General features: G+C 56.3%; 1 protein-coding gene across 1 annotated transcript; it reads right to left on the reverse strand.

Annotated features, from left to right (window-relative positions):
• On the reverse strand, positions 1 to 25,867 carry EHD3 (EH domain containing 3). Its single transcript, XM_080812937.1, has 6 exons — positions 25,196 to 25,867; positions 16,012 to 16,188; positions 12,717 to 12,814; positions 5,561 to 5,973; positions 4,754 to 4,918; positions 1 to 2,059 (listed from the first exon to the last, which is right to left on the reverse strand). Exons 1-6 carry the CDS (start codon positions 25,420 to 25,422, stop codon positions 1,532 to 1,534), a joined length of 1,608 nt encoding a protein of 535 aa, XP_080669063.1. The 5' UTR covers positions 25,423 to 25,867; the 3' UTR covers positions 1 to 1,531.
• Positions 25,868 to 26,744: the final 877 nt, after the last annotated feature.

A 26,744-nucleotide genomic window follows, 5' to 3' on the forward strand; every position in this document is an offset into this window, starting at 1 on the left:
TAGATACAAAATAAGTTATACTTGTTCCTATTTTCCATCACAGTAGGAGTAGAGCATACAAAGTGATTGGTTCAGTGGCCACAAAGCAAGCCAAGGAAGAGACCGCGAAGGAGGGCGTGGGGTACTGAGAATGGTGGGGGTGTGCCAAGGACGCGGCTGAGTCACTGGGGCTCCGGTCGGGAACCAGACCTCAGACCCCTCACATTAGCCTTCTGAGCATGAGCACGAGGCCCACGTGATGAGGGCCGGTGGCCGCATTCGAGCTGGGACCATCCCGGCGCAAGCAGCCTCCCGCAGGCCAGCCCACCCTCCTGCCGGCGCTGTCGGACTTCTGTGATTTTAGGAACATGGGCTGCATAGCCAGGCGGCACGGTTTGCTTCTGGGATGTGACAGATGGCCAGACCGATGGCCCACCAAGTGCTGGCTGGCTCTCCTCCTTCAGCAGCCTGCCCCGGGAGGCTGCGGTGTACCCAGCTTGCTCAGCTTGTCCTTGTGGCTGGGCAGCAGCTAGCAATGCTGGGATCCTGCGAGCGTCCCCGCAGCCGAAGAAAGGGTCTGAGTCCTCTCTCTGCACATGAGACCTCTGTGACTTTGGGAAGGTCACCTCAAATCCTGAGTCTCAAACTCCTTATCTGCAAAGTGTGTGTGAAGGGGGTGATACTTCCCTCCTAGGGGGGTGGTGAGGGCCGAGGGGGATAATGGATGTGAGGTGCCTCCCACAGCTCCTGGCACACGGGAGGGGCCGGACCAATGACAGAAGAGTCTGAGCATCCGAACATCAGGGCTGGGCGGAAAACACATGAACCTCACAAAAATCTGTGGAACAAAGCCACTTTGACTGGCTTTGAGTTGAGGATTTAGGCAATTTCTTTGCCTTCTTTCCTGCCAATTTGCTCTCTTTTCTCTCTGCGTCTGGGACTCTATGACATGATGTAGGGGTAGGGTTCAAGGACTGGTCTGCACCAGCAGACAGAGTTGAGCCTGGGGAAGCGCAGAGCTCAGGGCCCAGTCTCTTCAAGTCCAGACCTGGACGAGGATGCTTCCTTCCACAATCCCCCCACCCCCCACAGCAGCCCCTTCCCTTGCATCTCTCAGCCTTGGAGCATTGCTTCCCACTGGGAAGCCAAAGAGGGGGAGACAGTACCCAAAACAATGCAGTGCTTATTAAGCGAGAAGCATTTTCCATCTGCTCCAAGCCTGGAGGCAGGTGGGCCCCCTGTGGGTGAGCGAACGGCCTCTGTGGGAGAAAGCGGGTCTCTGGGTGGTGGGAGATGGGAGGGAAAGACAGATGGAGACCTGGGCTTGAGCCTGGGGCCCTGGGAGCGCTCCTGTGCCTCTACCAATGCCGAGAACTTGGAGATGTGTCCAAAGCCCAGCCTGGAAGCCTGGGGGTCCCTGCCCCTCTCTCAGCTGCAGTGCAGTTCTCAAGATCTGTGTGCGAGTGTGTCTGTGTGTGTGTGTGTTGTATGTGTGTGTCTGCTGCCCTCCCATCTCCTCCAACCCCTGCCTGGTCTGAACCTCCTCCGCCCATCACTCAGCCACTTTCCTCTTGGACGGGGGCAGCAGGTGGGCGGGCAGCTCGTTGGGCAGCTCATGGCCCTCCAGCTTGACCTTGATGAGGTGGTTGGCCAGTGCAAACTCCTCATCGTCCAGCATGCCGTCCTTGTCAATGTCAGCTAGCTTCCAGATCTTGCCCAGAACGCTGTTGGGCAGCTTGGAACGCACCATCTCCTTCTTGGCATTGGCCCCTGTGATCTTGCCGTCCACTGGCGACAGGGTGTAGAAGATCTCGTCGTACATGGGCTTGTCCCTGGCCACCACCCACTCTGCATCATCGATGCCCTCCCCGGCGCCCTCCCCGTAGCCATGCCCGAAGGGGCCGTGCAGGGTGCCCTCGAATGCTCCGCCCTTCACCATCTGGACGGGCCGCTGCGTCTCCTCCTGCCGCACCAGCACCATGAGCTGGGCGATGTCGTGGGCCAGCATGTCGTCCACCACCTCCAGCAGCTTGCTTTTCAGGGGCTGGAATTTGCTAAAGTCCTGGGCCTGCAGCTGGTCCTGGGGGGAGAGAGAGAAAAGAAAGTGGAGATAGAACACCAGGGGAGGAGAGCTTTCTCCTTGCTGGGGATGCTGCCTTCTGCGAATGCTGGAATGTTCCCAACCCTGGAGGCTAAAAAAGCCGATCACAAAATAATAAAATAACTGAAAGATGTGAGAGAGGAGGAGAGAAAAACAGCACATTGGCTCCGGGTGGAATTTTTGCAGGAGAGAACAGGTGCAGGGGTTGGGGAGGAAAAGGAAACTGAACCAATACCAGTTTGCTCCATTTAGCTGGATTCCCTTTAATGCTCTGGGAAATAATTAAATGTCTCTTCCGCTAGTTATGGCTACTGAAGGGCGGTTCCTGAATGCTTTGGCCTCTGAGCCCGGGGTGTGTGCATCTTTCTGCTTCATCTGGGGCTGTTCCTAAGTGCCCTGCGTGTGTCTCGTTGGGGGATTTCGCTCCGCAGGGCCTCCCAGGGAGGAACATCACATTCTGTCCCCATTCAGGGAAGGAAAGACCGAGGTAGAGGCAACTGAACACCAATCATAATAAAAGCCACAGCTCATCCCCAGACCAGTGGTTCTTACTCAGGACGCTCATCAGAATTATGTGGAGAGAGTTGTCAACTATCTGCTTCTCTCCTGGGGGTTCGGACACAGTAGGCGCAAGCAGGCATGCAGATTCCGTAAGAGCTCCCCTCCCTGCCTTCCCCCCGACAGCCACTCCACACGGCAAAAGAAATATGTTCCCCTTTGCACGTCTCTGTGATTTTGAGAGATCCCGGGTTTGGAACACCCAGCTCCCTGGCCTTTTCGGTCACAAGGTGAGAGCTCTCTGCTCCTGCCTTGGGTCTGGCCACAGCATCTCAGGACACTGGGTACAGGGGAGGCCTCAGGGACAAGCACATCGAGTTCATGCAGAAAAATTCAGAAAACACCCACAGCTACATTTCAAGAGTGAGTGTTAGCTTGTGCATTTCTCACCTCCCTTCTAAGGCAGGGCTGAACCTGGGAGGGGAGTGGGGGCTTGCGGGGGCGGTGTGCTTTCCTCCTGCCCTCAGGGCGTAACCTCCCAAGGTCCCTGGCATCTCTCCCAGCCTGTCCACAGCTAGGGGTGTTTGGTGGGATGCCAAACAGGCATCCTAATGTCTTCCAGGGGGCGCGGTTGGTACCGCCGTCACCCCACACATATGCCCCGCCAGGATGGCTGTTTATGTGACTGGTTCAGCGTCCCTAACAACGGATCCTAACATGGGACTGGCAAACAGATGAGAAAGTGAAATAATTTATAATGCGAAAGAATTTCTCCCATTAGAAATGGGGTCATGTGGGTCCTTTCGAAAGTTTTCTTTCCCCAGTGCTGGCTTGCAGATCATGCATGACACTCTCAACAGAAGGAGAGGCTAGAAATGGGAAGTATTCCAAGCCACAGCGGAGTGGCGAACCTGAATTATGTTAAAGTGATTCTGAAATCAGTAACTGGCTCCCTAGTAGGTGGTTACAGGAATGAATGGATACACAAACGAAGGCCTACTTTGAACGTCTATTTTTCTCTCTCTCTCTTTTAGCCCATAAGAAACTAAAAATGCCTATTTGCGACTCCACTGATGTTCTGAACCTCCAGTCTTAAACTGAGAAACAAGATCCCAAGTCCAGGATCGAAATCAGCAACAAGAGCACAATCAATCTTACTATGACACCTGTTGCTATTTTAAAAAATGCCCTACTTCTTAGAAAGCTTTTATTTTTAAATAATTATAGAACCATGAGATGTTGCAAAAATTGTGCATACAGAGAGGTCCCTGGTGTTCACTAGCCAGCTTCCCCCAGTGGTGACCTCTCACCAAATTGGACACTGCCTTTTGAGCGCATAGTCTGTGCCAAGCTCTGTGCTAAGCACCTTGCAAATACTATCTCACGGAAGCTCATAACATCTATGAAGGTGGGTACTTCTGGAGCCTCAGGCTACAGAAGAAGAGACAGAGGTTCAGAGAGGATCCAGTTAGTATAGCCTGGTGGTTTCCTGCTTGGACTGTGGGAACAGCTCCTGGCTCTTCTATTAGCACCTGAGTGAGCACCACTCTCAGAAAACTGCCAGCTATTAATTACAAAGGTTAATTACCTCTGTAAACCTCAGTTTGCTCATCTGTAAAAGAGGATGAAAAGGTCTACCTCAGAGGACTGTATTGGAAAATAACATGAGAAAGCGGGTCTTATGGCCTCTGGCCCAAGACAGAGGCCCAGGGTGTACCCCGAGGATGGCAAGACACTGTGCAGACTTCTGTTTCCCCATGGCTTGTGTCCCACATTGCTCCCAAGTGGGGGCTCAGGGGTAAACGTAAACACTTGAGGGTCTGGAGACCCCATATCAGGTGACATGTCATTTCACATGGTATGGTGGGGACTTCAACCCTGTGGTGGCCGTGATGGGGGTTGGTTTGTACACTGGAGGTATCAGGCCCCAAACATCATGGATGCCCCTGTCTCACTGGGAGCACTGGGGCTCCGTGTTCTCCCCAGGCCCAGATAGGACACCTGCTGGCCAGTGGCAGTCCAGCAGGGAAGGCAGACCTGGGGCCATCTCCTTGCCTTCGGATTTGGGGTCAGCTTCCTTCTGGAGCCTCCAAGGCTGGCCTTCTCCATTGTCAGGCTGCTCGGCCAGCTCGCATGACATTGTCCCTTGTCCTAGAGCCCCCGAACCCCCGTTACCTGCATCCTCTTGAGGTTGGGAAAGTCCCCGGGTGAGATCTGGTGCTCCCGCTCGATGCGGCCATAAATCTCAGCCAGGTTGTTCACCAGCTCCTTCTTCTTATTCTCCTTCCCGAACACTGACGGCATCTCCTTCTTCAGGGAACTAATGATGTACGCGTGAACCTGAGACACAGGGGCAGAGAGAAACCTTCGGATCCAGGACTTCCCTCCAGTGGTGCCTCCCACCCATCTCTTCCCATGGATCCCTCCTCCTGCTGCTGCTACTTCTACTTCTATCTCACCGCCTCGCCCTCCCCTGTGGCCTCCAGCGGGGAGCTGTTTTCCTAGATCACAAGGTAAGGGCGAGATTCGGGGAGGTTAAGGTCAAGGCGGTACTAGGCATGGGAATACTGCTGATGGGGTTGGTGATAGGGAGATGACCACAGCTAACATTTCCAGAGCTCTCTGAGATGCCAGACACTGCGATGGGGGTTGCTACGCTCCCTTTTTAACTTTATCCTCCCACCTTTTCACAGTAGAGCTGTGGAGATAGGCACAGAGACACCTCGCCAGGGCTGGGATCACAGCTGGAGAACCGTGGAGGTGGGCTCCAGTCTGGCCACCTGGCACCGGGGCCTGTGACCATAACCACTAGGCCATCCCGCCCCCGGCTGCCCCAGCGGGGACAGCCGGTGCCCACGACGCAGGGGCTCTAGAAGGTCGCCAGGCGGGCAGGCGATAGCTCAGCGTTGTGGGCGGCGGCCCCCTGCTCTCGGCGCTGACCCTCCCCCGCCAACCCATGCATCTCCCTGGCCACAGCCTCACCTTGGCCAGCCTGGCTCTCTTGATGAGGTCGTTGAGCTTGCGCAGGGCAGCATTTCGGGGCAGACTCTGAATATCTCTGAACAGGTCCTGCTCCTCCGCCTCGAAGAGCTTCCGGTTGTCAGGGATGAGGAGCGGGTGGGACCAGAAGGAGCCGATGTAGACTCGGATCACCTCCGGGGTGTTCACGATCTTGCCCAGGGACCACATGAGGGCCCCATAGACCCGCATCAGCTGCTGGGTCTCGATCTGGTCCGCCTTGTTCAGCACCACCCGCATCTTGTCCTCGTGGTTCTTGAGGGCCTTGATGACTTCGGAGAACTCGTCTGAGATGTCCAGCTTGTGGGCATCAAAGAGCAGGATGATGCGGTCCACCCGCTCAGCGAACCACTCGAGGACAGCCGCGAAGTCGTACCCTGTGGCAGAGGGACGGTCAGGAGGGGGGCCTCGGGGCACAGGGAGGGGTTCGGGCAGAGGCAGCCAGCACCGCAGACACAACACAGTCTTGGGAGTCAGAGCTGGGTTCCGATCCCCGCGCCTCCACAGGCTCACTGACCTTGAACATGTTACTCCAGGTCTCTGAGCCAGCACTGCCCTCGCCTATAAGCGGGCAGAGTAATAGCACTTAATGCATGGACTTCCAAGAGCCAGATACACTCAGAGCCCAGCACATAGTTGCTATTAACATGATTATCCCCACGTAATCATCTTATTTGGGCGGAGGGGCCCTCACCATTCAGGGACGGGGCTCAGGAAAGTGCCTCGGGGCCAGTCTCTGCCCAGCAACAAAGTAGGGGCTCGGTCAGTGCCAGGGAGGGATTGTGGCACTGTGACTCAGCCAAGACCACCCTGTTTGTCGGAGGCAGCCCTGGGGGCATGGTACTGCTCTCCAACCTCAAGTTCAGAGCTTGCTTTGGTTGGCAAGACGTTGACATCCCAGCCTCATTCCCCCACTCCCCACAGCACCCTATAAGAGAGGCAGGGTGAAGAGTCATGCATGGGGCCATGTGGGGGGAGGGGGCAGAATCACGATCAGAGCTCCTGTCTCCCCACCCTGGGTCAGGCCCTCTTACCACGCCTCCACGGGCTCAGGAAAGCAAAGGGGCCAGAGAGGCTGTGGAGAAAAGAGGCTCTTCCCCAACCCCAACTCTCTCCAATCCCCATGGCACCAGCCAAGCAAGAAGGGGCTCAGCAGCAAGGACTTGAGGGGAAGTAGGGGCAAGGCTGACGGGGTGGGGGCGGGGCAAGAGCAGCACCAGGTCAATGTCACCAGAAGAGGACAGCCTCCGGCCCATTCCTGTCCCCTCGGCTAGGTGAGGTGCCCCTCGGTGTTCTCAAGATGTGCTCTGAAGGGGTCGCCTGAGAGCACTGGCCTGGGAAGCCCACTTCTAGTTTCTGCTCGGCCATTAACTTGCTGTGTGTTCTTGGGCAAACAGACTTCGTCTCTGGTCCCTGGTCTCTTTACCTGTCAAAGCAGGGGGGTTGGACTGGAAGATCTCTGAGCTTCCCTTCTTGCTTTGAAGACTAGAGACAGAGGGCGGAGAGCACGGCAGGATGGATGCCACAAGGGACCCACAAGGAAGCCCTCGCTGGGGGCCTGTCTTCAACACCTCGGGGTGCCTGTGTGAAGTCTGCTCCTGCCTGAGGTCCGGCGGACAACTTTGGGAAGCTTTCTGGGATTTTATAAGCACAGAGACTTCCTATTCATCTTTGTGCTTCTGTGAATTCTGCATGCTCTGACAGGTGCCGTCGAAGCGCAAAGTCAGCAATGCCAGGCGCTTTCTCCCCCCGTTTGGCTGCGAGGGCCCTGAGGATGGAACAGGGAGGGCGTGGGCTTCCTCTGAAGCTCGGCCTCCTGCGCCCAGCTGGTTAGAACCTAGCAGCCTCCAGCACGGGTCACTGTGTCCGGGACTGGGCTTATACACATCCAGGAATGGGAGTGTCTGAAAGGCACGGACTGGAAAAGGGCATGGGACTAGGTTGCTCATTTACTTTCTGTGTGGCCTTAGCAAATGTGAACCTCTGCTTTCTCAGCTGTACAATGGGGATACTAACACCTGACCAATGAAGGGTCTGTGGTAGAGCCACGGTGATGGGATCTAAGAGCGGAGGGAGAGCCTGGATCAGTCTGGGGGCTCTGCTCTCACTTCCAGGGCGACAGGCCCCCTTCCCCCAGGTGGTTTCAGAAATGGCGCAGAGACCCCCCCAGCAGGAACCCCTCAGCACCTGCAGCGGCACAAGGGCTGGTGATGTAGGAACTAGCAGTTGGAGGGACACTCCAGCCCCAAGAGACTGAGTGGCAAAGCGAGTTACTGGAAGCCCGGGGCTTACGGGTAGCCAGTCTGTGGGCTCCCAGAGATCCCGTCTGCAGGCATCAGGCCCAGAGACAGGGAAGCCTGTGGGATCTGAGGCTCTCCCCACTCACCCCCAGGCTCCAGAGGACTGGAAAGAAGCATTTCTAAGTAATGCCAGGCAGGAGGAAATCAATGAGCGGAACACAATCAGCCAGGCCACTCCTTGATCACCCCCCAGCTTCCTGCACCATGCAGGGTAACGCAAAGGAGCTGATAGCACATTTCTTTGTAGTTCTAGCCATACCGTCCATCTGAGCCTCCTCAGAGTCTGCACGCCAGGAGGTACACAGGGTACACACGTCTTACAGGGCAGGGAGGGGACAGAGAGCTTAGGGGCCAGCCAAGCTCCCATCGGCGGGACGGGAACCCTGACCTTTGCCTCCTGTCCACACTCCCTTCTCAGGCAGAGCCTGAGGCTAGTGTGTGAGGCTAGCGCCCAGATGCTGGAGTGCGTGAAAGGTCCTGTCTCGCCCCAAAAGCTCTCTCTCGAGATTTAAAGACATCTTAGCAAAAGAGAGATAAGAGTGCATCGATTTTCAAAATGTGGGAAGAGTTCAGATGGCCGGGAGAGCAAATCACACTGCGTGCCTCCTAGAGGTAATGTTGAAAGTGGCCTGACAGACGCATCACGGGCCTCCGAGGACCACAAGGCTGCCGGCCAGCCCTTGTGACGGGTGTTAGGACCCCACTGTTCCTGCTGCCCCGGTGCGTGGTGCCCACACAGCCACAGGTGGGCAGCATAGAGTTAGGGCCCAGATGTCCCTAAGTGTGGGCCCCACTCCAATGAGAGTCCCAGGACGGGCCAGGGACATGAGGCTGCAAGGACCAGCCCAGACCCTCCAAGGCCCCCCAGAGGAACTGTAGGTGAGCATCTGCCCCCATTCCACTCCCTGCACTCTTCTTGGGCAGGAGATGATAATGTGCTGCAAAGCCGCTACACTGGGAATCAGGAGACCTGAGCTCCCATCCCAGCTTTACGGCCTGGGCATGGTTTTTACTGCTGTGGCCCCACTGAGCTCGCCTATAAGGGAAGGGGCCCCCTTGGAGGGATATGAGCACATGCCCAAGGGGTGGTTTTTCTAGGGTGGGGCCTGTGGGCATTTCCAGCCGAGAAGGAGCCAGGAAATATGGTTCCCAAGTGTAAGGACACTCAGGCTTCCGGAGCCCTCCCACTTTTGCTGCATCCTTGCTTCTTCCCAGTAATGAGCCTGGGGCTGGGCACACCCTGTCCCTTCCAGGAACTGGCTGCCTGCCCCTGTGCTGCCCCTCCGAGTGCATCTTCATCCAGAGACACGTGCTAGCCTGGGATGTCCTGGACTCAGGTTCCCGGATGTCCTCTGCTTCCTCTCTCCCCCTAAACCCCCCTCCCTCAGACCTGGGTAGAGAGGTCACACCCTCTCTAGGACCACATTTTTTCCAGCTCTAGCCCAAGGCTTGGAGGCTCCTTCCCATGAAGCCTGAGCCCCGGGGGAGGCCTCGGGAGCAGCTCACTTTCCAGCATGTGGCACCCTGGGGTGTCCACGCGCCCAGATTTGATAACACTGCCCCTTTTTGCTGGTGAGCCACAGCACTGTGCCTGGCGTGAAGCTCAGTCGATGGAGAGTGGGCTGGATTTCAGGCTCTGCATGCCTCTCCGCCTGGTGATCCCGCGCAGAGCCCAGTGGCCAAACTCACCCTGGGTGCCTGCCCTGTCTTGAGCTGGCTGGAGGTGGGGAAGAAGCACCAAATCCGTGGTGCAGCCAAACCCAGAGCATGGAGGGCCCCGGGCAAGAGGCCATACAGAGAGCATTTGGTTCTGTGCGTTCCCTTGTGTGTGTGTGGCGGGGGGGCGGCATGGGGAGGAAGGTGCGGGCGTGTGTAGATAAGAAGGTATATGTGTGTATAGGCAGAAACTGGAACTGCCAGGTCCTCTGGCCAATGGTGAGTGAGGATGGGAGAGGCTCCGCCCACTGGAAACTTTCCTGATACCTGACGGTGTCTGATGCCTTCCTCTCAGTCTGCTTGGAGTGTGGGGAGGGGGGGTGGGGGGGGGAAGCACTGCCCCAGGCTGGAGATAGGGTGCAAGTGCCCAGCTCCCAGCCCTGGTTTTCATCACAGACTGCTCTTGCCTGCAGTTGCATTTATAGTATGAACTTTGGAAGGCAGAGAACAAACTGGCTTATGTAACTATTCCTGGGCCCATCACTTCTAGAGGTCTGTGTGGAGAAGGAAGGGATAGGAAGGACAAGCAAGAAAACCGAGCACCCCATTTGCCAAGGGCAGCCCTTGAGGTCCAAAGATGAAAGCAGGAGAGAAGATACAAGAACAGGAAAAGAATGGAATGGGACAGGAGCTGAGGAGGGCAAAGTCCTTGGAAGCAGGGCTGCCACACACAGCTGCACAGCCTGTGCACTGTACAAGCACATGGGAGGCCATTCACATAGATCACCCTGCCATTATGCAACAGGCGACTCTGGCTGGCAGATGAAGGGGAAAGAAGGGAGCTCACTGTGATCCAGGCTCAGATCTGATGTCTGTGTTCCCATTACCATCTGTAGATCTCACAGTCATGGGATGGGTATCATCATCCCTTGTCACACAAGGGGACATAGGCTCAGGGAAAAAATGTGAACTATTGGGACCCATCTAAAACCCAGGGCTCCAAACTCACAGTCCAGTGCTCTTAGAGGCCCTAGAGGCCAGAGTCCTCTCTGGACCCAGCTGTCAGGCTGCAGGGCCTTGCAGAATGCCTCCCCCTCATCCCCAGGTCGTTCATATTGAGAAGCTGTGGCTCTCCTGAGGCTTCTTCAAGGAGACCCAGGCTGCCAAGTGTGAAACAGTAAAGCTCCTTTAGGTCTAAACTCAGGGGGAGCCCAGATGAACCTGGGGCAGTGGTGGCGAGGGGCCAGTAAGGAGGGAGGGAGTGTTTAGGGAAACACAGAACCCGGACAGAGAGCCACCCAAGCTTCCCCTCCACAGGGTTAGGACCGAGCACCACGGTGCTCATGAAGGTCAGAAGGAGAGGGCAGGTGGGCCTCTTCCCAGGGCCGTGGGTTCTGTCTCCAGACCAGCTCTTCCTCAGCCCCCGTACCACCAGACAGCCCAGAGGTGGGGAGCCCAAGCCCAGGCTCCCCAGACTCCCTCCATCGATTTGTTGCGGATTACATGGTGTGTTAACACAGGCCCCTCCTGACTGGCTGCCGCCTTTACCCTCTTGTCCCAGGTGTCCCCTCCTGAATGAAATGGGAGGAAGGAGAGTCAGAGCTTTCCTACTGGGGCCCAGCCCACCCTGCCTCCCTCCTGCTGTGAGCCACATCCTGGGCACAGGCTCTGTCCTTCCTGCAGGACAGAACAGGGTCCTCAGGCCCTAGAGCGGGCTGTAGACCTGAGGGCCTCTCCCACCGTCTCCCTATCTACCCGCTGCCAGGCCTGGCTGCGCCCACTCACACAGCCATGTTGGGTCCCCACGGGGCCGAGCGGGGTGCTGCCACTCCAGAGAGCCGCTCTCCTCGGGGAGGAAGCTGGGGCAGCCAGCAGGAGTGCTCATGGTGGCCCAGTTCTGACACCACAGGCCTGTCCCCAGGCCAGCATGGGGGGCACATGGGCTTCCTTGTACAGCCATTGGCCTGTTGCCCATGAGGCAGGGGGCTCTTCTCCCTGGGGCCCAGGAGCCTGGGGTTCAATGGGTGCCTGTCCGTGCAGGCCACACCCTTGGAGGAGGGGGCTTCCGGGCCCCACCACGATGGCCCAGACATGCCACAGGACATATCTGGGCTGGGTGCAGACCACAGGGGGCCAAGGGACATGCGGGAGACAGCCATCACTTAAGGCCACTGCCCAGAGAACCCTGCCAGTCCCAAGCCCTTCCTTCCCGGAGGCTGCCTTCTGAGTGCAGACTTGGCTCCAGCCCAGCTCCTGGCTCCAGGACTGGGGCGGGCGTAGCTTCATCTGCTCTGCTTGCCAGAGACACAGAAAGGGCAGGGGGCTACCCAGGGCATACAGCAGGCTGTGGCCTGAGAGGCTCGGGTCGGGGGCCAGGAGCCGACTTGAGTTTTGGACAGCATCATAGATGCTGAAGCTAGAGAAGACCAGTGATGATGGTCTATTTACTCATGTTTATTGAGCACTTGCTACGTGCCAGGCAGAGCTTGCTGCGTGCCTCTATTATTTCTTGTAATCCTCAAACAACCCTACAAGGTAGATAGAATCATTTCCCCCTGTTTTACGGATACATCATTGAAGTCAAGAACCCTGCTCAAACTCACTCAGTAAGGACATGACGGAGGCAGGCTTAGCTCACTGGCTGTCTGGCGCCAGCGTTCCGTCTCCTCGCTGCCCTGCCCAGGGACCTCTCTGGTGAGCAGTCGCCCCTTCAAAGTGCTGCTGCATACCCCGCTCCCCACTCTCACGCCCCGGAGCGTGCTCCCATCCCCACATTCCTGGGCAGGCATTCGCTCTCCCTGCAGACGGCAAGCTCCCCAGCCCGGGGACTGTCGGAACTGCAAGAAACCAATCAGGGTCTGGCCCACAGTTGTGCCCCTTGGAGAATGAATAAACCCGCTGAGGTAAGGCAGATGCTGATGTCTCCTTTTCCAGGTGAGAAGACGGAAGCCAGCTGTCTCCTGAGCGACAGTGGACCCAAACTCTCCTCCGCCCCCTGCCTAGGACTGTTCCATCCAGCACAAGAGGCAGTGCCTGCTCATCAAGGTACAGCAAGGACCTGGGGTGGGGGTGGGGTGGTCTATCTCATAGGCTGGAGGCAAGAGAACATACCAGAAAGAACACAGCACAGGGCCAGAGCCGATCCTAGCGGGAGCCTCGCTTACCTCGGCTGATCCTCTGCTTCTCCCCTGAGAGGATGCCCGGAGTGTCGATGACACTGATGCTCTCCAGCACCGGGTTGGGCAGCTGGGCACACACGAACCTGCACAGGGCGAGAGCAAGCCCACGCTGTCCACTCGTTAGCTCTCACGTACCCTCCCTCGTCCCAGCCCCGGGATGGAGGTTCAGAAGCCTGTTGCCTTCCAGTGTAGACGCCCAGGCTCTGGGACAGACTCAGCCCCAGCACCAGGCCTAGGACCTTTGCGGAAGCTCCCTGGGTGACCCTGGGGCAGCCGAGGTGCTCCACTTGTAAACCCCTGCTGTCAGGGACGCTACCACCTCCAAACCTCGGTCTCCGCCCCCAAGGAGCCCAGCCTGGTGGGGAGAGGAGGTGTGCGCATGGGCAACCACGATATGAGCTGAAATGGGACCAGCACCCTGAGGGAGGTCAGTGAAGGGCTCGGGAAATCCAAGGTGGAGAGACCGCTTTCAGGGATGGCTTCCTGGAGAAGGAGGCAGGGGAGCTGGCCTTGATGAATGGCTCATGCCACCCGGGAACATTTATTTGGGCTTCCAGATGCCCTGTGGTCCAGATAGCAGTCGAGTCTCATTAAAGGAGACATTTCTAGGGTTACATCCTAAAGTCTCAAAATACAAACTGGTAAACCTAACTTAGGTCCTTCTAAATGCAAGCCTTCTCTCTTAGATGCCATTTTTGGTGAATAAGGTATCTTATTCTCTCGGAGGTACACTGGGCCTCCACTGCCCAGTGAGGTGGCAGCAGAGACGCAGGGGAGGGGAAGAGGCCAGTGACGCACAGAGGAAGGCATCAGGGAAGGCTGCCCAGAGGAGTGGCCAGGGTGGGGCTGGGTGGGGACGCGGGGCCCCTCAAGCCTCCTTGCGTGGGCCTTGAGAGATTCGGATTTTATACTGAGGGCAACAGAAACTCATTTAGGCTGAGGAACATTTTAAACAAAAGAGTGACTCAGTCGGATAGGATGGTTGTCAGCGAGCCCAGTTTGGTTCGTCACGTGGCGGGGGCCATGCCCCGTGTCCGGTGCTGGACTAGGTAATGAGATGGGAAAGTCCATGACAAAGCCCCTGTCCTATCGAGGTCTGTGGCTCCCATTATTCCTGAGGCCCAGCCTCATTCTAGCCCTTAGGCTCTATGGCCCATTCAAGTATTCGACGGAAATTCCTCATTTTGCTGAAGCTGGCATGACCTGGGTTTTGGACAGTTGGTGACCAGGCGGTGGGTGCACGGGGCTGGGGTCTGGGTCAGGGGCTGTGGTTGAAGTTTCCCCCAGGCTGAGCTCCTGGAGTGACAGGGGTAGGGGGCTGAGGGTGGGCCCCACTGAGGGGGACACCAGGTCACAGGAGCCAGAGAGAAAAGGGGGCAGAGCAAGCTGGAGAGGGCCTGGCCAGGGAGGCAGGAGGAGGGCCAGGGAGCTGAGAGGAAACAGGGCTCTAAAGGTACTGATAGCAAAGAGAGGAGGCGCGAGGAAAAGGTGGAAAGTACCGGCTGCCCATCACCGAGGTCCGGTGACCTTCACTGGGCGTCTGTGATGGGGGAACGGGGAGAAGTGAGGAGGTGATGTCCGGAAACTTGGCTGCGAAGGGAAGTGAGAACGGGGAAGAGCTAGTAGGATCCGCCGCGTGGGGCCTGGGGGTTGAGGGGCTGAGGCTGTCAAGAGGAGACATTCCCATGTGGAAGGGAGGGGCAGGGGCAGGTGCCGCTGTCACAAAGGGAAGGAATCCCCAAGGGAACGTCCCGGAGGGGCCAACACCGCAGCACCTGTGGGGAAGGGAGGGGAAGAGAGAACGCAGCTCTCCGCGGACGGGGGCGGGTGACCTCAGCGCATGCACAGATGAAACCCAGCTCAGGGGCTCCAGGGATCCTGGCTTCCGTTTTCTCTAGAATAGGCGGCAGGGGCATCTACTGAAGGAGGAAGCTAAGGTGGTTGGAGCGTGCCTGCAGAGGGACCTTTGGGCAGCACGAGATGGGAGCCAAATGCCTGGGTGTGGCTGCCACGGAGCTCCGCCCCGCCCCCTCCTTCCAGCGGACACGCCCACGCCAGTCGAAAGGAGGCTCTGCTCAGCCCATGTGCTCCCAGAGAATAGGAGCCTCACAGCGCCGGGGTTCTGATCCCAGGGCTCCTGCAGCAAGCAGTTCTCTTTCTTTCTTCTCTGCTTTTTTTTTTTCTCCCAGTTTTCTCTGCCTGAAACCTCCCCTTTTCCCCACCTTTTCAGCCCCCTTTCACTCATCATTGAACACCCATGTCCAATGCCAACTTTTCCACAGAGGCCTCATCAGTCCTCTTGCCTTGGAGAAGGATATTTCTCTTACCCTATTTCACAGATGGGAGAAGTGAGGCACGGAGACATTAGATAATCTGTCCAAGATCCATGGTGCTCTGTGGCAGGACTTTGACCCAGAACCACCTGATGCCAGAGCCCATCGTCTTTGCCTTTACTCTAAATCCCTCTGATTATAGAAAGTCATTCACACTGTTTAGGTGCAATGCCCATGCAAGCTTGTGGTGTGGCTCCATCTAGCACAAGGGGATGAGGGGCAGCCTGCGTTCTGGTGAAGCAGAGTAATAACGGGGAGGCGGGGTCATCTTGCCACACACTCCCTACAGCTTTCATCCCTCATACTGAAACAATGACCCTGGTGTCTGCTGGCTTGCACTCATCCCAGGGGAGGAGAAGTGACCTGTCCGAGGTCCCACAGTGAGTTTAGTAGGAGAGGCTGTGCTCAAACTCAACCCGCCTTCAGCCCTGGGTTCCTTCCACCCAGTGAGGACAATGTCCAGAAATAGAGAGGAAGCTTCCTCTACCTCCTTCCGGTTGGATGCAAATCCCCTCTGTAGTACAGCTGACCCCTGATCAATGAGGGGGTGAGGGGCGTCCATCCCCCGTCCCACTCCACACAGTGGAATATTCATGTATAAATGGACCCACACAGTTCACACCTGTGTTGTTGAGCTGTCAGTTGGATAGGCAAGAGCTGGGAACGACACAGTACAGCCCTCTCTGCTTTACTGGAGGGAGGTGCAGTTACAGGGCTGTGATTTAACCGGTGTACCCTTCCCAGCTCCACAATCACGAGGAATTGGCCCAGATTCCTGCATCCCTAATCAGTGGTGACCGACTCAGTTACATTTCCGGCCAGAAAAGGGGCAATCAAGAGACTCTGGATATGAAGGCAGTGAGCCTCCCAAGACCTCCTCTCTTCCTTCTCAAAGTCCAAGAAGAAGAGAAGAGAATACTTAGGCTGAGTGTTTTCGGAGCACGCACCTGTTCAAGAAGGCATTGCCAAAGGCGTTCAGCTTCCTGAAAGGTTTCTTAGGATCCACCACCAGGGCATTCCCAGGGACGATCCCCTCCACCTGCCCGTGCATCACAGCGATGAAGGAGTCAGTGGTGGGCTCGGGCCCAATCCTCATGCCGGGGAAGTCCTGTTCCAGGAGGTACCTGGGGGAAGAGAGCGCAGTCATCACGCAGGGTTCTGTTTGCAGGGCAAAGCCGCGTGGGCAAGCGGCGATGCGAGTCATGGCAGAGGGGCAGAGGGACAGCAGTGACATTTCACGGCAGTGTCAGATTTCCATGGATGGGGAATCCAGAGACCTTTGTGAAAGAAGTGGGATATTAGCTGAACTTAAAATACCTAATCTGTGCTTCTTGGTCTTTATCCTTTTCCCTCCCTGAATCAGTCACTGGGGGGCGGGGAGAAGCAGGATTTGGGCTCAGCAACAAAGCACGGATTGAGACTGAATTCTGCACAGAGTACAGCAGACTTGACAACAGCAGGTCGCCTGCTCAAGTACCTGCACGAGCACAAGGTTAGAGTGAGGCCATCCAGAGATGCTGCTGGCTTGCCTTAGGTCTGTATTTCTTTATCTGGTTAGTCAGCCATTTAATATAAAATATAGAAACAGCTCCCACATCACATGGTGTGAAAGGCACGCCATGAAAAGTCAGTCTCCATCCCATCTAAGACTGTGGGTCCCACCTCCAGCATCAGGACAAGGCTATGACCTGGGGTGGCAGGTGCCTCTCTCTGCTCTTCTCCAGGACTTGGCAAGGAGAGTCTGAGGCCACAGCTCCTCTCCACAGCCCCTTTTAGAAGTTTGCTTTTAGAGCAAACATGGTGAGCCAGAGAATGGAGAGAAGGAATGTGAAAGCCTCCGGGCCCAGTGGTCCTCAGCAGTGCACGAGAGCTACCATGCAGCTCCAGCTAACGGTACCCAGCCCCCCCGAGGCCCCACTCTGCTGTCTAGGGGAGAGGGGGAGGACTGGCCACTGGTCCTTTCTAGGAAATCCTTCGCTGATTCTAAGGTACAGCCTGGGTTGACAACCTGCTCTAGACCAACCTTCCCATTTCACTGATAAAATCACTGACAGTAGCATTTCCACCGGCCAGACATGACACCACTCACTAGGAGGACATTATCTTCTTCAGGCTTCACAGTGGCCCTATGCATGGGTACTGAGGAAACCGAGGCATAGTAGGGTTATGTGGCTTTCTCCAAGTTCAGCAGCTAGTAGGGCAGTGGGTACCCAAATCCCCATCCGTCTAACCCCAAGTCTTTGGCCCTTCAGCGGCCTTCTGTCCTGACAGTGAGCTGATCAAGGTCCCGGCGGTCAGGACAGAGCTGGCACTGGAGGCCGCGACTCCAAGGCCTGTGCTCTCTGCCCGCCTTAAGCTTCCCCAGAATGGGCCTTGGAGCTCCAGCCCTGCTCTGCCTGAGAGGCAGGGAGCTGAGGAGACCCGAGGGGGTTTCTTACAGCTCATCGACGTCCTGCTCGTGCTTCAGGAAGTGTTCTGAGCCCTTCGTCTACTCGGAGGCACAGGGAAGCCACAGTGGGGTTGCTATGGGCTCCCTCCCCAAGGAGCCGGCAGAGGGGCTGCTGCCCAGGACGTCCCCCCTCCTGCACTGGAGGGTTTGCGCTGGTCCTGGGAAGCCCATCTTCCTCCAGGATGGCCCACTAATCCAGGAGTGAGGGCAGGATATTTCTCCCCTCAGAGAACCACTCTGAAAGCTGGCACTTGGGTTGTGAGAAAAATAAAGGAGAGCACGCCTGGCTTTCTCAAACACACCTCCTTCAGGGCTTCCGTGGAGGGGCAGGGAATCTCAGCGGCCCGGGGCCAGCAACCTGTTTCTCTAACCATGAGGGATATGCCCTTCAGGAGGGAACCTCACTGCCTTCCTCCACGACGTGGGAGGTTACAGTTCTGATTTCTTAAGCACCTGCCATGGGCCAGGCGCTGTTCTAGACTTTCCAGGGATTATCTCATTTCATCTTCGTATGTCAGATGAAATACGATCCTTCTTGTCCAATGGGTCTAATAAGAAGACCCACCTCATAGGGTGTTCCGGGGGTCCAGTTACAGACCTTAAGCACTGAAACCAGTACCGGTCCCAAGACAACCAGTCATTGTAAAAAGGAGGAGACAGAGGACAATGAATGTGCCCCAGGACGTGCAGTCAGTGAAAAGCGGAGCTGGGATTCGAACCACGGCACTTGGACCTGAAAGTTCACACTCTGAACCATTATATCCACTGTTTCCTTTCCTGCCTCAGGTCCCTGGACCAGGACATGGGAAAGGGCTGAGCCCCACAGGGGACGAGAAGGAGGAGTGGGACAGGAAAGCCACAGAGGAGTATGGTTTGGCAGGAGGCTGGCCAGGGGCCAGGCCTTGGGGGAAAGTTGGGCTTCAGTGCCCACAGACCCAGGGATGTACTCATCTCCATAAACACCCACCGCTGGGGTTCACAGCTCAGGCTCCACGAGGGGGCTGCGGCACACAGAAGTGGTTGCTATGGGGGACCAGAGCAGGCCCGGGGCCGCTGGCTCTCCAAGGCCCTTCCTGGAACCTGCAGCTGCCTTGTGAGATCACAGCTGTGCCCGGGAAGCCCCATCCATTCCTGCCTGGGGTGGCGGTGGGGGACGCACCTGTCCCTCGAGTGCTTGGGTGAGGAGCCTTCGCAGGACCCTGTGGGCAGAGTGTGTGGCAAGTGTGAATTCTGAGCCTGGAGCAGGGTGCTAGATGTCATCAAAGGCCTTGGAGACAGCTGACATACAGACGGGTGGAAAGAAACAGGCCTGAGACAGCCTTAGGAATGCCCAGCCTGCAGAGGGCCAAACACAGTGACGAAGTATCTTCCTGACACGGGCGCCTCCGATGCCGGCACCGGGAGAGACGCGGTGTACCAGCAGATGAACAAAGAGGGACGCTTCCCAGCACAACAGAGGCCACTTTCCAGGACGTTCCGCAGCCACAGCCTCAGGCGGCCAAGCGAGCCGCCTCTTGGCCTCTTGGCTAAACCCACGTGACCCCCAATTTGCTGACAACACATGGGTCTGGAGAAACACAGACTCCAACAAAGCCCCCAGCAGGTCCGGGGACACAGTCAGGCCGGGCAGAGAACCCCGGGCTTGGTGAATTCTCAGGGACATTTGGGTAGGGCTTGCAACACCGAGGGCCCCCTTATCAAAGCCACCACTGTGTCCAGAAAGGAAAAAGCCATTGAGGGATCTCATGGCTGCTTCTCGACGGGGAGTGACACAGACCGCCTCTGTTGCCAGGCAAAAACATTCCCACAGCAGGGTAAAAAAAGAAAAGTTAATTCAAGCCTGGGTGGGAACAGCTGAGACGGGGACACACGAGAATGCAGAGGGACGGGCAGGCTGAGCACCGGCTGTGTGGCAGGTGTCCTTCCGGGCCCTTGCCCCGAATTCCCCCACTTCATCAGTCCCAGAAGCGCCAGGGGACAGTGGCATTACTCTCCACGCTGCAGCTGAGCAAATGGACACAGAGGCTGCCCAGCTCTGCGGCCAAAGAACAATATTCAGAGGGCCTAAGAGTGGAAAAGATGTTGGTCCGCCCCCACTGCCCCCACCCCGGCCATGCAAAGCAAAACTAATAAATATCCACCATAATACAGGTGTCAGGAAGCCCCACACGTTTCTGGCTTTTCCATGGCAACAATTTTTCTTCACATCTTTTAAAGCAAATTATTTTCTAACATTTTCCTCATTTTTCGGTGTCCTGCGTGGCTGGCAATCTCGGCATGCGGCCTGCATTACTGGCAACCTAAGCGCCCAGGGGAAAGGCGTGGGGCCAAGAATCTGAAGACCGTCGGCCTCTAAAGTCTCGGCATCCCCAGCAGCAGGGCCAGACCTCAGGCTGTGGCTCTCAGTCTGCATTTCTTTAGACCCTAAAGGCACAGGTCACTTTCCGCTCTGTTATAAGTATTTGTGTTGTACAACTGTATCTTTGGTCTCTCCAAGCCTGGGGTTCTTAGCTTTGAAACAGCGTCAGAACTATGATACTGGGGTATCTGGGGGGCTCAGTGCAACTGTTGATTTCAGCTCAGGTCATGATCTCAGGGTCTTAGGATTGAGCCCGCCTTGAGCTCCCTGCTCACTGGGGGGGGTGGGGGGGGTGGTCTGCCTAAGATTCCCTCTCTTCCCTCTCTCTCTCCTTCCGTCCCTTCCCCTGTGTGCGTGTGCTCACTCTCTCTCTCAAATACATAAAATCTTAAAAACCAAAATAATACTTGCCTTGTTGGGTAATACTTGTCTCAGGAGATTTTTAGGGACACCGGGAAGCACCCCATAATCACAAAGTGAGATGGGAGATGGGAAACCCTCGAAGGTCATGCTGAGGGTTGAATCGGCTCTGTGCTCCACAGGCTGCCAAGTCGCCCACTAGCCTCCCTTTCCTGCACCTACCCTGTGACAGGCCACCCACCCAGTCCACGACCGACCCAGCACTGCCCACTGTCCCCCTTCCCACTCCTCTTCCAGCCCTTGGTGGTAAAGGCAAGATTCTGGCCTCCCTCACATCCCTCCCCTTTCCCTCCCCGCCACCGCAGTGGGGCTGGATAAGAACTTTCCCGGCCCTGCACTCTGCTTGGAGAATCAGCTAGAAGGAGAAGAGTGAATGATGAAGCCCCAAGTGCCATGCTCGTGCTACATTTGTTCTGTCCCTTCCGAATCGGGAGAGAGACTCTACAAGGCGGTTGCAGCTAATCACACGTCAGAGAGGCGTGTGATTAGCGGCAACTTCCTGACGAGGCCTCTTGGCCGGTACTGTAGAGCCTGGACTCTGCTAAGCCAGCCTGGGTTCTTTCCATGGCTTTACTCCACTGTCAGTGGGAATGGGATGGAGGCCTTTCTCCAGAGGTCCCCTCCTGCCAGCGAATGCTTCTCCTGATGGCCTCCGGAGACCTGATGTTCAGGCAGATCTGAAGTCAGACCTGAGGCAGGTGGACTTATTCCTCCAGCCTAGGGCCATCTGCTCCCTTGAATCACATTCAGGCCCTGTAAGAGGTGGGCAGGGTCCCCCACGCAGGGACCAGCAGACCACAGCCCTGACCGGAGAAGGGCATCTACTGACCTCGGCAGGAAGACAGGAGTGAGGCGTGAAAGGGACTGTGGCTGGCACGGCGGACCCTGCAGAGGTCAGTGGGTCTACCTGGAACGGTGGCCCCTTTCCCTAGTCCTTTGGCTTTCTAGAGGGTCACTTTTCCATGGTGGAGAGGCTGTGATGCCGGGGATGAGGCCTGGGCGGGGGACGTGGGGGTTGTGAGGAAAGAAGGCACAACCCAGCCAAATGCTGACTCACCTTTGTGGGAGGACGCAAAAAGCTTCCTGAAGAAGTGGGGGTGGTCCAAAGGGCCTGCTGAGGGCTCCCCACCCCCCCCACCTCAGCCCGTGCTCATACTCTAGAGTCTGAGTCCCACTGTAGAAGGGCCTCGGGTCCTCACAACCGGCCCAGACCTCCCTGTGGAGGCCCAAGCAGCTTCACTCTGGCAGCCCCAGGCCCCACACTCCATTCCCTGGTTCTCGACTTCAGCTCTGCCTCGGCCCAGCCAGGTGTCCCTCCCAGCCCACCAGAGGGCTTGGGCCTGCCTCAGCCCCTGGGGCCGGCTGCCATGCCCCTCGGTGACCCGGTGGCCAAACGTGCAAGGGAGTGGCGGGGGGGGGGGGCAGGTGGGGAGGTTGGAGGCTGCGGGCCAGTGAGAGGGAGAGTGAAGGGAGGCACAGAGCAGAGGCTGGAGGAAAGCTGCCAGGGCCAGAGGGACACAGAGCTACTGTGTCTGAAGAGGCAGCCTGTGTGGAGGGAGCAGCCACCACAGGCCAATTTATTGTTTATTTTATTACTGTCGGTTGCGGGGCCAGGGAAGTTATTTCAGGCAGAGATCGTAGCCCATTAATTAGTTATTAGAAGAATGTTCTTTTCTGCATGTTCTTCCTGAGACAAGAAATAGACGCCATGGCAAGTACATTTAGCTGAAAGTGTATGGGTACTCAGGAGGCAAAGGGCCAAGGGCCAGGAAATGAAGAGGCAAGTCTTTGTTTCCCAGGGAAAAGTCCCTCACAGGTCCAGGCCCGGGACAGGACATGAGTTGTGAGAATCACTGCTCTCGAGGCAAGCCGCAGGGGTGGGAGAGGCAGGAGGCGCTCTGGGCTACCCCAAGGGGGGCCTTGTATCAACCCACTCTCCTGGAAAGCAACTCAGAAATAGGATTCTGAACACCCAAATTAAAAAGTAGAAACATTTTAAAAACACAGCGAAATGATGTGTTTTTAAAAAACACACTAGGCTCACTTGGGCCTAGTGATTTCACTTCTGGGAATCTCTGAGAAAACAGTCCAGCATGTGGAAAAATATTATGCATAGAGGTATTCGGAGTGATTCTCCAATAGCAAAAAAATTAGAGGGGACCCAAAACATTCAAAAGAAGTGGACTGGTTAACAAATAATTACATATACCTACAGTGAAGCATCATGTGGTTCTTAAAAATAATGCTTACAAAGACTTTTAAAGTTATAGGAAAAATGCTCCTTCTCTAAGTGAGATAAATTAGCATGCAGAATTACATTACGGCGTGACCTCAATTGTGTTACAAAATAGCTAAAAATACTGGGAAGATAAACATATATCATATAAAATATACAAATATCTCTATCTATCTATCTATATGATATTTAAAATGATTTCCCCCAAGTCGTGGGCTTATGGGTGATTTTTTTTTCTTCTTCCTCAAATTTATTCTCGCCTACATTTTTCAGTGGGGGTTAGAATAGCTGTTTAGTGGGTTTAAAGAAAAGGAGGAAATATGTAATTTGGTTTTGGAGGGCTTCCCCATGCTCCAACCCCTCCCACTCTGCTGATGCACTCTCCCTGGAAGGGGAGGGCTTTTGATGCGGGAGCTAAATTCAGTTACTACAGGAGTGGGGAGGGAGAGCTCTTGTACTTGGAGGATAAAAAAGCGAGGAATCTGCCTCTCTGGGCCTTCCTATCTCCCTCAGATAAGGAGTAATCTATGGGTACTCGACTCTGCCACTCTCTTAGACCCAGTAACAGCCAGCATGACTCAGACAAAGCCAGGAGAGCGTCTCAGGCAAGAGGTACTTAAATCTGTCTGCCGCTCCAGGATCCTGCCCCTGGAGACACTCGCCTTTCTCCATCTTCCCTCCCATTCTGTAAACACCTCCTGGGAGCCTCCAGTAGCTCCGACCCCAGGCAAGGACCCCAGGGAGCTAAGGCACAGTTGTAAGCTCTGGTGCTGCCGAAGGAGAAGATCTACATAATGTTCTAGGACTGAGAACCCAGGTGTGTCCAGAGGGTAGGGAGGGCCTGTGCAAGGGCACGAGCCAACAGTGAATGGTCTGTGCTTCCGGTTGGGGCTCAAACCAGGCCAGCTGGAGGACAGGGATTACAAAGGAAACCTTGTACAGAACCTAGGGAATTCAGAAGTGCCTTTGGCAGCGACGGGTGCCTAATGAACTAAGGGAAACGGATTCAATCAGGGCTTCTTGCTCTAAAATTCTATGTAAATTTGTGCATTTTTGTGTATATGGATGTGTATTTTTCTAAAGATAGGGCCACAGCTTTTGACAGATTTTCAGGATTTTTCGAAGGATATATTAACCTTTTAGATCCATTAGAGCCCTTCTTGTTCTTACAACATAAGGTATCCAAAGGCAGTAGCTCCCCACCCCTCACCGCCGGTCCCTAACTTCTATAGAAATCACTCAGCCCCTCATAGCCGCTGAGTCCAAGGCTGTCCCCCCCCACAAAGGCAAAGCCGATCTGGTGTTCTGTTCAGACATGACATGTTAGCATGACGCAAGCCCTGCTCCCAGGCGGCTTGGGTACAAGCTTGGTGTTAGAGAAAATTAGTATCTAGAAAATCAGTAACCAGACTGTTAACTTTCCTGCTCCCCTTGCCAAACAAAGCACGGTGCTTTGCATGTCGCAGGTGCCCAGCTCGTCAATATTTGACCGGAATGGAAACAAGATTTGATTTGAATGGAAACAAGAGTACCCTGCATAAAACCTTCTGTCGGAGACGTGCACCACTGATTTTGGGGGGCCACTGCCCCCATTGCTACACTACAGGAGTCTGACTCAACAGAGGGCCACAGAGCACCTGCAACCGCTTGGCAATGGCTTTGAATGAGGCCAGAGGAAACCGCCTGGCCTTGAGGGTTGTGTGGGACTGAGGACTGGAGAGAGGCCTGTCCTGAAAAGAGGGGAAAGATGGTCATCACTCTGGTGGACGATGTACGGACCTCTCTGAGTGCAGGGTGGGCAAGCTGACCCCTTGAGGATCCCTATAGCCCTAGGATTCCGTTATTCACGGGAATAGATGACTCACGCTCAGTGCCATGGGCATTTAGCCAAGCATCTCCTCCCATGCATCTCAGCATCCCAGGTGGGCCTCCTCCTCAGTGACACGGCTTTGGACAGTCACTTAACGCCACTACACCTCAGTCATCTCACCTGCCAAGTCAAGGGTCTGTCTGACACAATCCACCCATATCCCTTCCACCGCTAAAAGACTAGTTAATGTTATTACTGAGACATTAAGATCAAACAAGGGAGAAGAAAAAAGCATTCTGCTTCTGACACTGCTTCTGTCCAGTCTCTGTGTAGGAGCTCTGGTCAGAGAAGGAAAAGGATAAAAAGAAGGACACATGGCACTGCCCCAGCCCACCTCCTCTGCTGCAAAAGCCCCCACGTGAGTGGCTGGGCCTTTGAAAAGGCAAGGGAGGTGGTCCTGGCCATGAACGGCTTTCCCCTAAAAAGCGAGGGTGTGAGGCATCCCCAACCAGTTTCAGGTGCTCTTGTGACCAGGAGCTTTCTCACCGGGCCTTCTGGGCCTCAGTTTCATCATCCATAAAATGGGGAGAATACAGACAGCTCTGAACTTTCACGCTTCGAACCGACCTCTGGAGCCAAGGGCTAAACCCAGCAGAGAGGCACTAGGTAGGAAGTTGGGGGAGGGACCAGCAGTGAGATGGTGGGGTAAGCTTTGGACACACGAACACCAGAATGTCTTCAGCGCCCCCCACGGAAGGCTTCCCGTGTGTCCCCAGGCAGGAGGGGCCACCGGGACTGAACGGAGGCCCTGCGCGCTGGGTGGCGGGGTGAGCTGCCAGGGCCCCGGGCCGGCTCACCTGATGAAGGTGGTCTTCCCAGTGGAGTACTGGCCAACCAGCAGGACCATGGGCTTGTTGTCGAAATCGGCATCCTCCAGGGCGGGCGAGTGAAACTCGTGGAAGCGATAATGCTCTTCCAGGGGCAGCAGCTTGGTCTTGTAGAGTTTCTTGAGCCCCTCGCTCACCGTCTGGAAGACCTCGGGGTCCTTCCGCCGGCGGTCGTCGGAGCCCAGCCAGCTGAACATCGCGGCCGCCGCTCGCCCCCCGCGCGCAGCCCCGCGGCCCGCGCCCTCGGCTCCCGGGGAGGGGAAGGGGCCCCGCAGGGCCGGCCCGCCGCTCCGAGCTGCGCCGCCGCCTCACCCGAGCGCCGGGCTCCGCCGCACCATGGCCGGGCGCGCGGCGCGGGGGGTCCCTGGGGTGGCGGGAACGCGCCCTGCCCGAGCTCCCGGGGCCCAGCCCAGCGCCCCGCCGCGAGCAGCCACCGAGGCGGGGTGGGGAGGAGAAATAATCCGCGCCGGGCAGAAGGGCTGCGAGCTGGGAAATTCAAGTCAAACCTGCAGTTAAAGTGCCAGATGCCGGCGTGCGATGCCGGGTCCCCGACCTTCCCCCGCCGACCTCTCCTGCCCCGGCCCGGGTGCCGCGAGGGGATGCTGCGGCTCGGCTCCTGCGCGGCCGGCCGGCTCGGGAGAGGCGGCGGCGTCACCCAGCCCGCGGACAGCTCAGCATCCGCAGCCGCAGCCCGCTGCCCGCAGCCCCAGGAGCCGGTTTAAATGCCAGCCGTGCAGGAAGCGGGCTCGCGGAGGAAGTCCCCGAGTACTGGCAAGGCCGGCCCGGCCCGTCGGTCCCGGCGCCGGGAAGCTGAGCAGGGCGCCGCCATGTGTGTGGGCAGGCGCTGCGCTGGGGACCGGCGACCGCAGCCTGGGAGGGAGGGATGCTGAGTCCGTGGGAGCGCTCCGGTATTTCATTCCCGGCCTCTGGAGGTTTGGTTTGGGAACAGCGCCCTCTCAGGGACAGCTGTGAAGACGGAGCTGACCCACTCCGCCCTCTTGCTTTTAAATGGCTTTTCCTTTAAGTTACCGAGGCCAGTTCCTTAGGAAGACAGGTAGGTGCTCTAGCATCTGGGAACATTTTCCTCGGGGCATGGAGAGAAGAGTCCAATATCAAGACTCTCACAAAATGACCAGAACTGTCACTACCCAAACTTTTTGCTTGATCTAGGGTGAAGTCAAAACCATTCCCATTCATTCATTCATTCATTCAGTCCTTCCAGTATAACAAAACAAAACAAGCTCCCCCAATGGTAAGTGGGTATTATGGGGCAGACACAATTATGGTGACTGTGGATACAAAGTAAATCACAAAGATGAGCACACACACGTTCCCTTCCAGAAGCTCGGTTCTGGGTGAGCCCTAGGGAGGAACCAGGAGCAGAGGGCCATGCGGGCACCGGGGAGGCGGAGAGTGGGGAGGAGGAGGCATTCTTTTGGTCTGTATAAGGCTTCCCAGAAAGCATGACTATGTGCTGGATCTGAAATGATCACTTCTTAGAGAAGCAGGGAAGACGTTC

This window comes from Martes martes (assembly GCF_963455335.1).
Source record: "Martes martes genome assembly, chromosome: 9".
Lineage (NCBI taxonomy): Eukaryota > Metazoa > Chordata > Mammalia > Carnivora > Mustelidae > Martes > Martes martes.